The 13,884-nt window shown below is 43.7% G+C and overlaps 1 protein-coding gene across 13 annotated transcripts in view; it reads left to right on the top strand.

Annotated features, from left to right (window-relative positions):
- CLIP2 (CAP-Gly domain containing linker protein 2) overlaps nucleotides 1–13,884 on the top strand; it is a 149,548-nt gene that overhangs the window by 120,329 nt on the left and 15,335 nt on the right. For 10 of the 13 annotated variants that reach the window (XM_043499379.1, XM_043499382.1, XM_043499380.1 and 7 more), the window contains 6 exons: nucleotides 305–1,249; nucleotides 5,020–5,077; nucleotides 6,748–6,831; nucleotides 7,383–7,539; nucleotides 8,152–8,311; nucleotides 10,120–10,305. In XM_043499379.1, coding sequence (XP_043355314.1) covers nucleotides 305–1,249; nucleotides 5,020–5,077; nucleotides 6,748–6,831; nucleotides 7,383–7,539; nucleotides 8,152–8,311; nucleotides 10,120–10,305 — 1,590 coding nt within the window. The remainder of the gene's footprint in view (nucleotides 1–304; nucleotides 1,250–5,019; nucleotides 5,078–6,747; nucleotides 6,832–7,382; nucleotides 7,540–8,151; nucleotides 8,312–10,119; nucleotides 10,306–13,884) is intronic. The other 3 variants (XM_038375940.2, XM_038375939.2, XM_038375938.2) reach the window with 1 other exon arrangement.

The following is a 13,884-nucleotide window of genomic DNA, read 5'->3' as shown; positions in this document are numbered from 1 at the left end:
TGTAACTTTTTAGTAGCTAATATTACAGCAGTTGTTTCAAAGAGACATGTTGTTTCTGATTCAAACCAATGGTTCAAATTGGAAGCATGCATTAAAAATCAGCATAAAGGCCTTGATGCAAGAAAGTATTGTTAATTACCCTGGTGCAAAAACTGTAATCGGATTGAGGATGTTGTTTTTCTTTTTAAACTGGCTAATGTGCTTGGGATTTGACTGTCCCTGGAGCATGTCTACTAAAGAGAAGCAGACAGCAAGGAAAGGGTGAGAGCTTACTTTGTGTCCTTTTTTTTGTTTATTGTTTCAGTTAACTACGGTAGCAGAGAAGTCTAGAATCCTTCAGCTGGAGGAAGAGCTGAGTGTCAGGCGTGGTGAAGTGGAGGAGCTGAGACAATGCCTAAGGAACTCTCACCAGGCAGAGACCCCTGAGCACAATCTTGGTCTGCAGTCAGAGGCGCTTCTCCTGCGAGAGCAGCTGCTGTCTGCCAGCAAGGAGCACCAAAAAGAGAGCAGCCAGCTAAAGGAGAAGTACGAAAAGACCCTGAAGAAGCACCAACAGGAGATAGAGAAGCTGAAAGCCGTCAATGAAAAATACTCCCAGGAAATCGTTGACCTGAAACACAAAGTTCAACAAGCCACCAATGAGAACATGGGGCTGATGGACAACTGGAAGTCTAAGCTGGACACCTTGGCTTCTGACCATCAGAAATCTCTGGAAGACCTCAAAGCCACCCTGAACACAGGCCCTGACACCCAACACAAGGAGATAGTAGAACTGAAGGCCGTGGTAGAGAGCATAAAGATGGAGCACCAGCTTGAACTGGAGAATCTTAAAGCTAAGCACGATATCGAGACTGCGGTTCACATAAAGGAGAAAGAAAGTCTGAAGCTGAAGCTGCAGGAGGCCAGCAACGAAGTGGAAGAAAGTAACAACAACTGGAAAGCGCAACTGGAAACTAAAACAAACCAGCACCTTATAGAACTTCAGGACATGAAAGACAAGTGCCGAGATGCCGAACTGAGAGTGCATGAACTGGAGAAGCTACAAAGTGAATATAAAGATCAGACTCAAGCGATAGCTTTCTTGAAAGAGCAGATTTCTCTGGCTGAGAAGATGATGTTGGACTATGAGACACTACAGAAAACAGAAGCCCAGAGTAAACAGGAGATCCAAAGACTGCAGGAAAAAGTGCTTGTCTTAGAGAACAAACTGCAGTCCATGGAGGCTCTGCATCCTTCTCAGCATGCCAATGTATGGGTTTGGGCTATTCTATTTATACTGTTTTGTCCCTAGTATTCCTCATAAGGCTAACCTGAATTTTGCCCTGTAGTATAATTTGCTTGGGCTTCTTGGCTTTAAAGCCATCTGATTCTTCATCTTTTATTCATGTCTTTTATTGTTTTTCTGAGCAATCCAATCACATTACTGGGTGGTCCCACGAGTGGGGAGGAGGAGGAGGCATTGCCTGCACTGGGTAAAGGACCCTGTTGTCTCCCTGCTCATGGAAGTGAGGACACTTGTAAGTACCCCACTCTGCGTGGGTAGTTGGACTAGAAGGTGTGTGCTGGCAGCCGGGAGTAGCTAATGCAGAGGCGCTTGATGAGCTTCATGCATGTGTCACCACTATGGAAGGGCTAAACAATCATGGTAGAGAGGCAAAGACAGAGCCAGTATGAGATTAGGATATAGCCTGACCTAGGACTTCACCTGAAGGCATCCTTCATTCAGTGGAAGTCAATGGGAGCCATAAGGGAGGAAGGCTCCTGTGTGGTTAAGCCAGGGGACTGGTAATTGGGACACGATGGGTCTATCCAGGCTCTGCCACTGACCTGCTGTATGATGTTGGGAAAGAGAACTTCATTTCTGTCTTTCAGTTTCCGCATCGCTGACGGGGGATCGATAAGTCCCTATCTAGCAGGGTGTTTAGAAGGCAAGGTTATAATGGAACAGCTGATGGGGATGGTCTCACAATGAGGGGGTGGGGGGAAGGGAAGTCTGCCAATCAAGGCACTAGTCACACATAATGAAATGCCTGACTTCAAGGTGATTCATCCACATCTTAGTGCTGATTGGAGGACAGGCAGTAACTATCATAACCATGGAGGGATCTGTTTCTTCTGAGCTTATTATAGGTTTCTCTAGCCCACCAGCCTTGTTGTTCTGATGTCCTGCTCTGTCACGTGGTACCCTCCCATCTTTATGAGATGACATAAGGACAAAGGATCGGTCTGTGACTTATTCACACCACTTGTGCTAGGTGATAGGAAAATCACTGCAAAGTCTCTGTGTGTTTGGAGCCTCTGCCCGTACTTGCACTTTGCACCAGAAGCTAGATAAAAAGAATATTCAAAGCAAGAGAGAGTTCCTGTCCCAGTCGGGTACAGACAACCAAAAGCAAGCCTTGGAATATATATTGTTTGCTTGAGAATAGGTATTTGAAAGGTACCCCACTGCTCCAAATTAAGGCCCCAATCCTGCAAACATTTACTATGTGCTTAATATTAACTACCATGAGTAGTCCCATCAGTTGCATGGTAGTAAAGTTAAGCAGCTGCATGTGTATTGTTAGGCTGAAGCTTAATACTAGTAAAATAGCATGTGTATTGTGCGTGAAAGGAGGGAAAGAAACAAAAAAGAGGAGGAAGAATCTTTAGCATTAATAATGGTGTTGGAAGGGTTTTCCAGCATGCGTCCTCTCTCCTAGCTAGGCATGAAAGCTACAGAGCAAGGGCTCCAGCACTCAGAGAAAATATACGGTGAGTTCGTTAATAGAAAACTCCAGTGTAATAGCAAAGAGTTTCTGTCTACATCCAATCCTAACTCCAAAGAAGAGTAAAGAAAAAGAAAGAACCAAAGGTCCAATCCAGAACCCATTAAAGTCAATGGAAAGACTCCCTTTGACTTTATTGGGCATTCAACAGGGTCTAACATGTCTTGAAAGAACTAACAGCCAGAGAGAAAGCAATCATATTGACCCTCTGATGCAAATTAAGACCAAGAAAATGCAGCTTGCTGCTGGAATGAATGCATGGACAAAAGCAAGAGACTATCATTGAGACAGGGTAAATTCTATTTTTTTTTAAATATCTTGGCTAATTTGACATAACATGAATTATCCAAATATTTAAAATAAACAAATATATCTTATGACTCTTTAGACTCTTGCTTCCCCAGGCATTCAAACAGGTGCTTTACTTGTTTTGGTAAGTTGCAGTGAGATGACTTTTGTCACTGAGAGTCACACCAGAGGCAAGTATTGCATCCTCAAAACCTGCTCCTACTTCTTTGAAGTCACTGACCACAATCCACTAACTGGGTGAAGCCAATGGTACTCAAAAGTGCTTAAAGTTAAGCAGTGCTCAAGTGCTTTGCTGTATCGAGACCTGGGCTATAACTAATCAGTGCGGTTGTCCCTTAAGGCCAGGAGTCTAGTGATGGTAGTTAAGTAGGAAGGGGACAATAGCGTGCATTCACTAAAGTGACCCCTAGACAGGTAGAATGTGGCATCCCTTGAGGAAAGAGGAAAAAAACCAAGTGTCTGGATTCCACTCTACAGTGGTCAATGCTTTGGGAGAGCAAGCTATAGGTGTATTAGAGCAAAACCAATACCATTGCGCCAAGCCGGCCGAGTGCACAGAGATCTGCAGCTCATCTTTGAGCCTGTTGACTGTTGTTGTTGCCCTTCATATGGGAGTCGAGCTTTGTTTGGTTCGATGCCACTTATGTTCTCCTAGAGCTGCTGTTGTTTTCAAACAGTCTCCGCTCCCTTGCTACGGTTGCAACAAGATTTGTCATGATGAATGCCTGTGGCATTAATATCAGAGCCATTAGTGCTTCTATGCCACGCTGTTCTTTTATAAACGTGGCCTCCACACATCCCCCTGTATAAGTGAAAGGTCCTAGGCAGATTTGCATTGCTCCAAGGTAAGTGAGTTGTTAGTTGAACTAAAATTTCCATGTGATAAAAATAAGTCTGAAATTAACCGTGAAGAAGGAAAAGCACTGAGACTGCAGTTCAGAAAAGCACTTAAGCATGCGCTGCAGTATTACCTGGAATTGTAGCATGGGTTGAGTCATGGTTGTAAATCACAGTATTAATTCTGATGCCAGTTTAGAGAGAAACCAAAAGGCAAGACACACAGAAGGAGTTAAAAAGACTCCTAAGGCCATCCCTTGAAGGAGCCTGCTTTTCAGAAGGTGCTGAGGACCTGTTATCTGACCGTCACAGCTCTTTAAGGTGTCTCAAGCTGAGGCCTCAAAAACTGATGTACCCAAAATCCCTAGTTACTGATGAAAATGCTGAAAATGACTTCTTATCAGAGATGGTCCAAACCAAAACTCCAGATCACCCCTCCTATCCCTGAGCTTTGGGGCATATGACACCTGGAGCCCATTCCTAATGATCCCTTTTTGCACACACTGAACTCCAACATTGTTGCATGAAAATGGAAACTGGGCCCTTTGATCAATTGTGGAATTCGGGCTTTCCATTAAGAGAATGCCAGCTGTACCCACCTCAGTGCTCAACTGTCTGAGTGACTTTATTTTTAAATCACCTCTTTGATTTCCCTCTGAGAAGGATGTAAATCTGATTGGCAAAATATGAAGACCAAAGGACATTGATGCCAGTTGTGTTCCTTATTGTGCCTGCTAGAGTTTTAAATTCACTGACTTTGCTTTGATTCTACGGAAGAATGATGGTAAAGAATTAGTGGGCATTTTATGACAGGTTTCAGAGTAGCAGCCGTGTTAGTCTGTATTCGCAAAAAGAAAAGGAGTACTTGTGGCACCTTAGAGACTAACACATTTATTAGAGCATAAGTTTTCGTGAGCTACAGCTCACTTCATCGGATGCATCCGATGAAGTGAGCTGTAGCTCACGAAAACTTATGCTCTAATAAATGTGTTAGTCTCTAAGGTGCCACAAGTACTCCTTTTCTTTTTGGGCATTTTATATGTGTGTATATATTTTTGTGTGTGTGTATAAATACGTATGTGTGTATATTTTACATTTATTTCAGATGATTGAAACTAATGATATTTCAGAAGAGAAGATAAAGATGAAGCAGGCTATGGAAGGTAATGAATTTCACTGTCAAAGTGATTGACATGCCGTGTCTTTCACTCTTCTTTTCTAGCTAGGAAGAGTTGGCTGAAAAGGGCTTGGGAAATTCATGGGGGAGGGATAGCTCAGTGATTTGAGCGTTGGCCTGCTAAACCCAGCGTTGTGAGTTTAATCCTTGAGGGGGCCATTTAGGGATCTGGGGCAAAAATTGGGGATGGGTCCTGCGTTGTGCAGGGGGTTGGACTAGGTGATCTCCTGAGGTCCCTTCCAACCCTGATATTCTATGATTCTGTGTCATCTTTGTGCTTTTGTGTAGGTTGCACTGGTTGTCTGGCATGCCTGTCTGAGCAAATACAGTGGAGGACTCTTATTCCAAAATCTTCCTTCCACACCTACAGTATAGGCCAGAACCTTGGCTGGTGAAAATGAGCATTGATCCATTGACTTCAGTAGAGTTGCACTGATTTTGCAGCAACTGAATCTGGTCCATAGAGTAAAAATCCCTCCCATCAAAGGGTGGCTAACAGGAATGATGAGGTGCATGTTGCAACTGGCTAGAAGAATTTGGAGTTTTCCCTCTACCTTGCTATAAATCAGATATGAGCCTGAAATGAAACCCCAGATCTAGACACACAAACTTTAGATAAGGTTTGATTCAGAGCTGAGTTTCACAGGGGTTTCCATCTCTGTAATGGACCAAACCATAGCTCTGGATCCGAACAACTCCAGAGTCTGGAAAAATTTTGGTCTGGATCCGTGCTTTGTGGCTCTGGCCCATTTCTGCTGTGTGGATGTCATCCATGTTCAAATTTGCATGGGTTTGAATTTCACCCCGTGTAAATGCCAATTAGTTCATGGAGAGTCTTTCGTTCACCTTTGGATTCAGACTAAAATAGTTTCATGTCCTATTCCCTCCTGCCCACACACACACACGTTATCATTCCTCCTTCTCTCTCTGTCCCTCCCCCCCCCCTTTCTTTTCTCTGCCCTGAAAATGCCATGTGGGGGTGTATTTTATACCAGGTCAGATACTTGACTGATAGTTAAATAACTAGGGTAGGACTCAAGCACTAGGTTTGGTCCCTTTACTATGTCCAACAGCAACTGATCTTAAGATGCTCACTGAGTCCATGTGTATTTGGCTTCTCTGAGTCTAAGCATTGAACAAAAAATGGATAAGGTGGATTAAAAAGCTGTCTCAGACTCAGGATGTCGCAGCACTTCAAATCTAAGGCTTTGATTTGATTGTGTGAATGTGCTGACTCTATGCAACTTCTGACTTTGCTTTTTCCATCATCGCTGCCTTCCAGGGTAGCAGGTAACAAATGGAATTGCGTGGAAGGCTCCTTTCTGTTTGCTTTTTCATAATATTTCATTCTTCCTTTCTTCACTTGTCATCTGTTGTTTAAGCCCATTCTCTGATACTGCTTCCTAGCTGCGTGTCTCTGCTTCACTTAAGGTCAAATGGGGATGAGATGCTGTGAGACACAAACCAGCTGGTGCCACCCATCTCTGCCTCTCTCGAGAGGGTGGACACTATGTATTTGCACCTAGTCATCTGTCTGGGCCACGGAACCCTAATTGTCTCCATACACCATTGGCCTTCACTGTGTGACCAGGCAAAGCAGTTGCCAAGGATGTAACCCTCCCCCCCTCTCTCTCTGTCCTTTCCATTCACCTAAAGAACTGCAAGATAAGCTGAGTAAAAGAGATAAAGAGGTGTCATCCCTCTCCTCCCAGACTGAAACTCTAAGGGCCCAAGTAAGTGGTAAGTTTCCCTAATCCAGTGCTGGTGGGAACTAGATAGTTTCATTGTGGTCTTTTTGTACCTCCTCCATTATAAGAAGAATTTAGGATTTATACATTAAAGCAATCTAGTAATGTGTGTGCATAAACATGTAGTTGTCCATGTATAAGAGGATTGTTTTTAGCAAATGTTTGTTCTTGATGCAGTGGGCCCAATTCTACCCTGGAGAGATGCAAGTAAATCCCATTGAAGTTATTTGTATCCGGTAGGGAGAGAATCTGGCCCAATAATCTTAACAAATTGTGAAGCCAAAGGGGATGTAGACATAAATGCAGCTGGGTTTATAATTTCTGGAATCTCTGCTTATACAGGGCTGCATCCTGAGTGCTGCTGAGCATTTGCAACTCTCATGGACTCCAGTGGCAGCTGCAGATTACTAACTAGACATAACTAACTAGGGGAAGCCACATGGTGCAAGGAATGGAAATGAAATTGAGAAATGAAGTCATCCAAAAAAGGAACGTAGGTAGGGACTGGTAGACTTTTTTCCTCCCCTTTTATTCTTCCCTTAGCATTGGAAAATAAATGCAAAGCTGGAGAAAAGAAGGGAGATTCTATGTTGAAAGAAAAGAAGCAGTTGGAAGCTGAACTGGAGACCTTGTCCAGGAAAACCCATGATGCTTCAGGCCAGCTGGTCCTGATTAGCCAGGAGCTACTCAAAAAGGAAAGGTTGGTCTTTTAGAAACTAACTAAAAAGGCTGCAGTGTTATGATCCTTAAGAAGGACCCAGGCATATGTAAGACACAGTCTGAATTTGGCCCTATTCAGAGCATTGCTATTTAATGTACAAAAAAATATGAGTTGAATGATTGAAACCCATATTTCAACTTTCCTATCATCTGGGTTATTAGGATGTTGGGTGCCGGTTTAGTGCATCAAGGGCTGAATTATCAAGAGCGCTCAGCTCCCACCACTATCCCAGGTTTTCAACACACAGCTCAGCTCCCATTGAGGCACTGAAATAAGTGGCCAAATTTTAAAAAAATCAAATAGAAAAAAAATCAGCATATTGGATGTTGAACTCTTTTGAAAATCTGTCCTACTGATGGAGTCCAGCTGCAAAGGTGAGCTGAGTCCTGATGTGAATTTTCCCAATATTTGAGGGGGGGGTTGGACGCAAGGTTTGGCCCCCTCTCTCAGACCACACCTTGTTAGATGTCCTCTTTCAAAGCTGAGAGAAGTTGCGACATCTGATGCGCGCGCGCACACACACACGCTGTGCCCAAAAGATGACCGAATACATGTTCCCCTTTTGTGAGGTTCTCCCCATCCCTCCCTCAGGAGCCTGAATGAGCTGCGAGCTTTGCTACTGGAAGCAAACCGTCACTCGCCTGGGCCAGAGCGGGACCTGAGCCGAGAAGTGCACAAAGCAGAGTGGAGACTGAAAGAGCAGAAACTCAAAGACGACATCAGAGGCCTGAGAGAAAAGCTGATAGTGCTGGTGAGAGCAAGGTGCACCCATCCTTGCTGGTTAGCACAGGTGTCTGGGAGGGCTTCACCTAGCTCCTGGTCTTTGAAGGGTGAACACGTGTGGCAGAACAGACAAACGTGGGAAGGACTTTTCACAGCCTGTGGATTCTTTTGGTATCGTTGAATTTGCCCTAATTTTGTGAATTTTGCTGTCATTCAGCAAATTACACTGGGGCTTCCTTTGGTGTCTTGTGTATGTGAACCCAGTCTAAGAGGTGCTGGCTGGCTGCAACCCCCACTGGGTGTGGTCCTGGGAGCTGCAGCAATCCCTCATCTCCGAGGGCAGGGCATGCAGAAAAACATAAAAACCTCAGTGTTCCAAACTGCCTGGTGTTTTTCAAGTGCATTCATTTTTGCGTGCCCAATTTAAGATGCCCCAAATAGCCCTAAACTTCCAGGGGCGAGCATTCATAATTGTCTGAAAATTGGGCCCCTGTGAGGCGTCTCAGATTGGGCACCCAATAATGGAGACGTGGGAAATGACTAGTCACTTTTGAACTTTTATCCAGATCGAGGCCTGGTTGCTAATGGAAAGGGCTGTCTGCTGACAGCAAATCCTTGCAAAATTATCATGCTGGAAAGCAGGCACTGCCATTTTATTGTGAAACGACAAAATGCAGATTATGACAATATGGCACCTATGATCTTCCTTCCCAGCCACGTTGCTTTGTTTGTAGGACGTTGTATCTTTGACAGAGGAACCATCTCAAACTGTGTATGTCAGCTGGGGCATAGTTTAGCATGCACCTAGTTAGAGTAATCCTAAATGATCTCAATTCTTCGTCAACGTTTGCTGTCCCTTTTGTTTTAGAGCTGTGCCATACAGCTGTACTTACAGAGAGCTGTGCATTTATATTCAAGGCAGGAGCCTCATTTCATCTGGATTGCCAACCCCAGATGTAAAAAAGAAAAAAAGAAATCGTGAATCAAGCCCTGGAAAGTTGTGATTTTATTAAAAAATATGTATTTTTCAATTTGCCTTTTTTTTTTCTTTGAGCCTTTAGGATGCACCTGGGTCTTTTTTTCTTTTTCTTTTTTTCATCTTTTCTCTGTGATGGCTAGAAACTGATTTTTTTTTTTAACGTTGAGATTCTCATGTAATCACATGTCTCCGGAAGCTGGGGCTTTAAGAAAAACACCAAGTAGCATGAGACTCATAATAAAATTGTGAAAGTTATCTTGTTTTAATGGTGTAAAATGGCAGGCACACTTACTGTGCTATGTAAATAATATAATCTGCATATCTGAGTCCTCACATACTTACACTTATTTTCAAGGGATTGTTTAAAAAAAATCTTGGCAATGCTTCCTTTCCATCTCAAGCAATAACTGGAGTCATTTTGTTTTATATATTCATTGCGAGACGTCAGATTTCCTAAAATAAAATAGGAGAAGAATAGGAAGAAAATACAAAGTTGCTCATTCCCCCCTGTTGTTTGTTCCTCGATAAGGTGATAGAGGAAGATCCGAGTGGACAAGAAGAGCTAATGAGACTTAATGATTTTTTTCAGATCTAGATTTGTGATTCCTGTAGACTGCAGTGACCTCTAGAGGAGGAGACTTAAGTAATTGACTGAACTCAACTAGTAACAAATCTGAGCAGCCCCTTGTTGCATTTAATACTTGGTTCTCTCCAACCTTGCAGTCTGCTCTGATCTGTTATTGAAACCAGAGTCTGGCACAAATCACTCTCAAATGTACTCTGCCCCTAGTTCCTATGTGTTTACCAGAGTCTAACCTGCTTCCCTGCTTTTTTTTTTTTAACCTTTATATGTCAAGGATAAAGAGAAATCGGTAACAGATCAAAGGCGGTACTCCCTGATTGACCCTTCATCAGAGACTGAGGTTCTCCGGCTGCAGCACCGACTGGTCAGCACGGAGGACGTCCTGCGGAATGCACTGGAGCAGGGTCAGCAAATGGAGAAACTCATGGAGGCCATGAGAAGTTCTTCAGAGAAAACACAGGTAGTGCACTCCCCCCACCAGAGCAGCGAGTTACCTGATTGCTCGCGCCATGGCAGCCATGTGCCCAGAGCAATGCTCTGATGGGGCCCCACACCACCAAGGAAAACAAACTGGTGCTGTAGGTCATGATTAAGTAGGTAGCCCTCTTCCTTCTGACAGAACAAAGCATCACGGGGGTGCAGTGTTCGCTACAGATTCTGTCTTTCAGATGAGATCTAAAACCAACTGCATGACTCTGTGTGGATCATTAAAGATCCTCTGGCACTCTTCACAAGAACCAGGTGTTAGTCCCAGTATCCTGTGCCAAATTCCAGTATGGGGAGTTACAGTCGACCTATTTAAATGGTAACTTCACGTATATCTCTTCATTTCATATGGGTATAGCATTGATTTCCTTTCTTACGCTGTAAATACGGTGCTGCTGGATGGTTTTTAGACATCTACTAGGCTTCACACCAGAGTTGGCTGCATTCATGGGTATAGAAAGGGAATATATGTGGGTGGGTGGGTACGTCTACACTTCAGGCTGGAAGGGGTAATATCGGTGCTAGCTCTAAATGAGCCAAATCACTAAAAAGCTAAAAGCACTAAAAGCAGCGTAGCCATGGCAACATAAGCAGCAGGAGGGGCTAGCAGCCTGAGTATTACCTATGGTCTCAGATGGGATCGTACTCAGACAGCTAGACCCTCCTGCCGCATGCACTCATGTGGCTACGCTTATATTGTTAGCACTCTAGGTCGATCAGAGCAAGCATGGGTATGTCTCCTCAAGGTGGGGATTACGCCTCCAAAGTGGAGCCAGGCCCTGTCTGTCTATATCTAGATGGGAATAACCACTGGGAACAGCCTAATAAATGTTTTCTTTCTCGCAGTGACCCTGGCTGAGTTTTCACTTGGCCTAATGGGGAGAGAGAGAGAGAGAGAGAGACTTTTTCTCTTGGTTTATATTAATGCACTGTTCCTGGCGTATAAGCTAAGACTATTTTTCATTGTTTATCTCTTTTTAAATGATACATGAAAAGTGAAAAATACAGATTTATGTCATCCCTCTTCTTTGTTCTCGTCAGAATTCACTTTCCCTGCTGCCCATCAACACATACTTCTTCAGTTTCCAAGTGCTTCAATAGAGATTCATCTGGGAAAGGTTTTTCCGTCTCTCTTGCCAGTTCCCTCAGTACTCTTGGACTGTACCTGACTCGAGGGGTTGGTCAGATGCTCTCAAACACCTGCGACCAAATCCTTCTGATTTCCTCCAGTACTTCCTTTGCCTCCCTTGGGAAATTTAGAACTGCCTCCAGTATCTATCCTGCATGCTGTGAAAGCGGAGGCTGAGAATCGGTTTAATTTATCTTGGCATGCTCAACCTTTTCTGTCATTTACCCTTAGTGTATCCGAGTTCCAATCGATTGTTCCTGGGAGCTGCTTCTGAGGAAAGGCCTGTTATTTACATTAAGTTCTTTCATTCTCTCTCTTTTTTGCTTTTCGGACCGCATTTTCTCTGAACTCAAGTCTACAATCAGTTTACATCTCTTAGAGGCCTGGTGTTTTTACACCTTACATGTGTTCCTTTGATTGAAAGTTTCCTCATCTACCTTGTCCTAAAAATGTTCATCTCTTACAGCAAGCGCATGCTGCTCATAATGCACATTCAGAAGGATACTTAATACTGCATGATATGACCTAGCCATTACGCACAGAGGCTAGGGCTGTGGTTATTTTTTCCTCTCCCTTGCTGTGCTGTTACAGGTCCAGGTACTTTATGGCAGGCAATCTGGACCAATGGATAGCCTGCTTCTCTCCCCAAGTGCAGAACATCACAAAGTCTGCTGCAGAATAGGGACAGGGGAGGGATGGTTCATTTATTATCTGTATTGCAATAACACTTAGTGATCCCAATTAGAGACCTGGCTCCATTGTGCTAGGTGTGGTACAAACACACAATAAAATGATGGTGCATGCCCTGAAAACGAGACAAGTCTAAGACGAGAATGCCGGGTTTGGCGTAGACAATTCCTCTGCACACAGAAGTGTGGTGAAAGCAGCCACCTGCCTTGTGTGAGATAGAGCTGTGTATTTTTCGTTCCGCAACACATGCCACAGCTGTAGTTATGGTGACAGCTTTGTTGTAGTCCAAGACATAATGCAATCCTGGCAGTGTCTCCAGAGTGACTTTAGCTTCTGTTGTAACCACCATGTCTTAAACTGAAGTGTGTCATGATGGATGGCTACAATACCCAGTGGTATGGTGGATATGTTCCCCCTTGGAAGGAATGCTAAACCCCGACGGTGCTAAGAGATCTTCCCTTTCACTTTTCCTTCTCCAGAAATGGTCCAGAAATGGTATTTATTTTTGTTTTTCCTGAAAGGAGGAAATATCTCTGCAATTCTTGCACAGAGAAATCCCTCTCTTTCTTTTTCATAGAATAATTTTTACATGATTTTTTTACTTTACTCCATGTCATTTATTTGTATTACAATAGCACTTGGAGGCCCCCTCAGTGTGCCGGGTACTGTACGTGTACGTACATACATACATGCGTACGTACACACACACACACACATACACACACACACAGAGTCAATCCCTGACCCCTGGAACTAACCATCTAAATAGACAGGACAAAGGGTGGCAGAAAGGAAATATCATCCCCAATTTACAGATGATAACTGAGGCACAAAGAGACTAAGGGCCAGATTTTAAAGGTATTTAGGCATTGCTGTGCTCAGCATTGCAATGTCTAGCTGATTTAGGAGCCTAAATTTCATTTTCAAAAGGGATGAAGGCACTTAGGGGCAAAAATCCCATAGACATAGATGGTAGTTAGATTCCTTAGTGCTTAAATCCCTTTTGAAAATGAGATTTAAGCTCCTAAATCAGATGTTGCAACACTGCGTGCAGCAATACCTAAATACATTTAAAACCCTGGGCCTAAATGGCTCATTCAGAGTCACACAAAGTGTGTGTGGTGAGGTCAGGACTGAACCCCCATCTCCTGAGTTTCAGTGCAGGAAGTCCAGGGGAACTTGCTTAAACAAGGGTTTAAGGATAAGATCAAGGACTTTGACCCCATAAATGGAGACCAGTGGGCACAATGGGTTGCACTGAAACAATCATGGACTCTGGTTGTGCTTGGTTAGATACTGATTTTCAATGACAGGTTTCAGAGTAGCAGCCGTGTTAGTCTGTATTCGCAAAAAGAAAAGGAGGACTTGTGGCATCTTAGAGACTAACAAATTTATTTGAGCATAAGCTTTCATGAGCTATAGCTCACTTGATCGGATGTAAACCCATTCCATGCCGCTCTCTCCCTGACCTAAAGAAACAATCATCCCTAAAACAACAGTAGCCATTTTTGGGGGATCCAGCTTGCCACTGTTTCCCCTTGTCTCTCAGCTGCACTGCCTTCACTTTGCAACACTCTAACGAAGGAAATCGCTCATTACCACAAGATGCTGCTGCTGCTTTCCCTTTGCAGGCTTATCAGCCGACATACTCTGGACTCCCTTGACCGTGCATGGCTGGCCTCGCAATTAGACAAGGAGTTGCAGGAGCTGTGGTGTAATAGCACTGTCTCCATC

This window comes from Dermochelys coriacea, chromosome 17, assembly GCF_009764565.3.
Source record: "Dermochelys coriacea isolate rDerCor1 chromosome 17, rDerCor1.pri.v4, whole genome shotgun sequence".
NCBI classification, from domain to species: domain Eukaryota; kingdom Metazoa; phylum Chordata; order Testudines; family Dermochelyidae; genus Dermochelys; species Dermochelys coriacea.
This window is presented reverse-complemented; position numbering and strand designations above follow the sequence as displayed.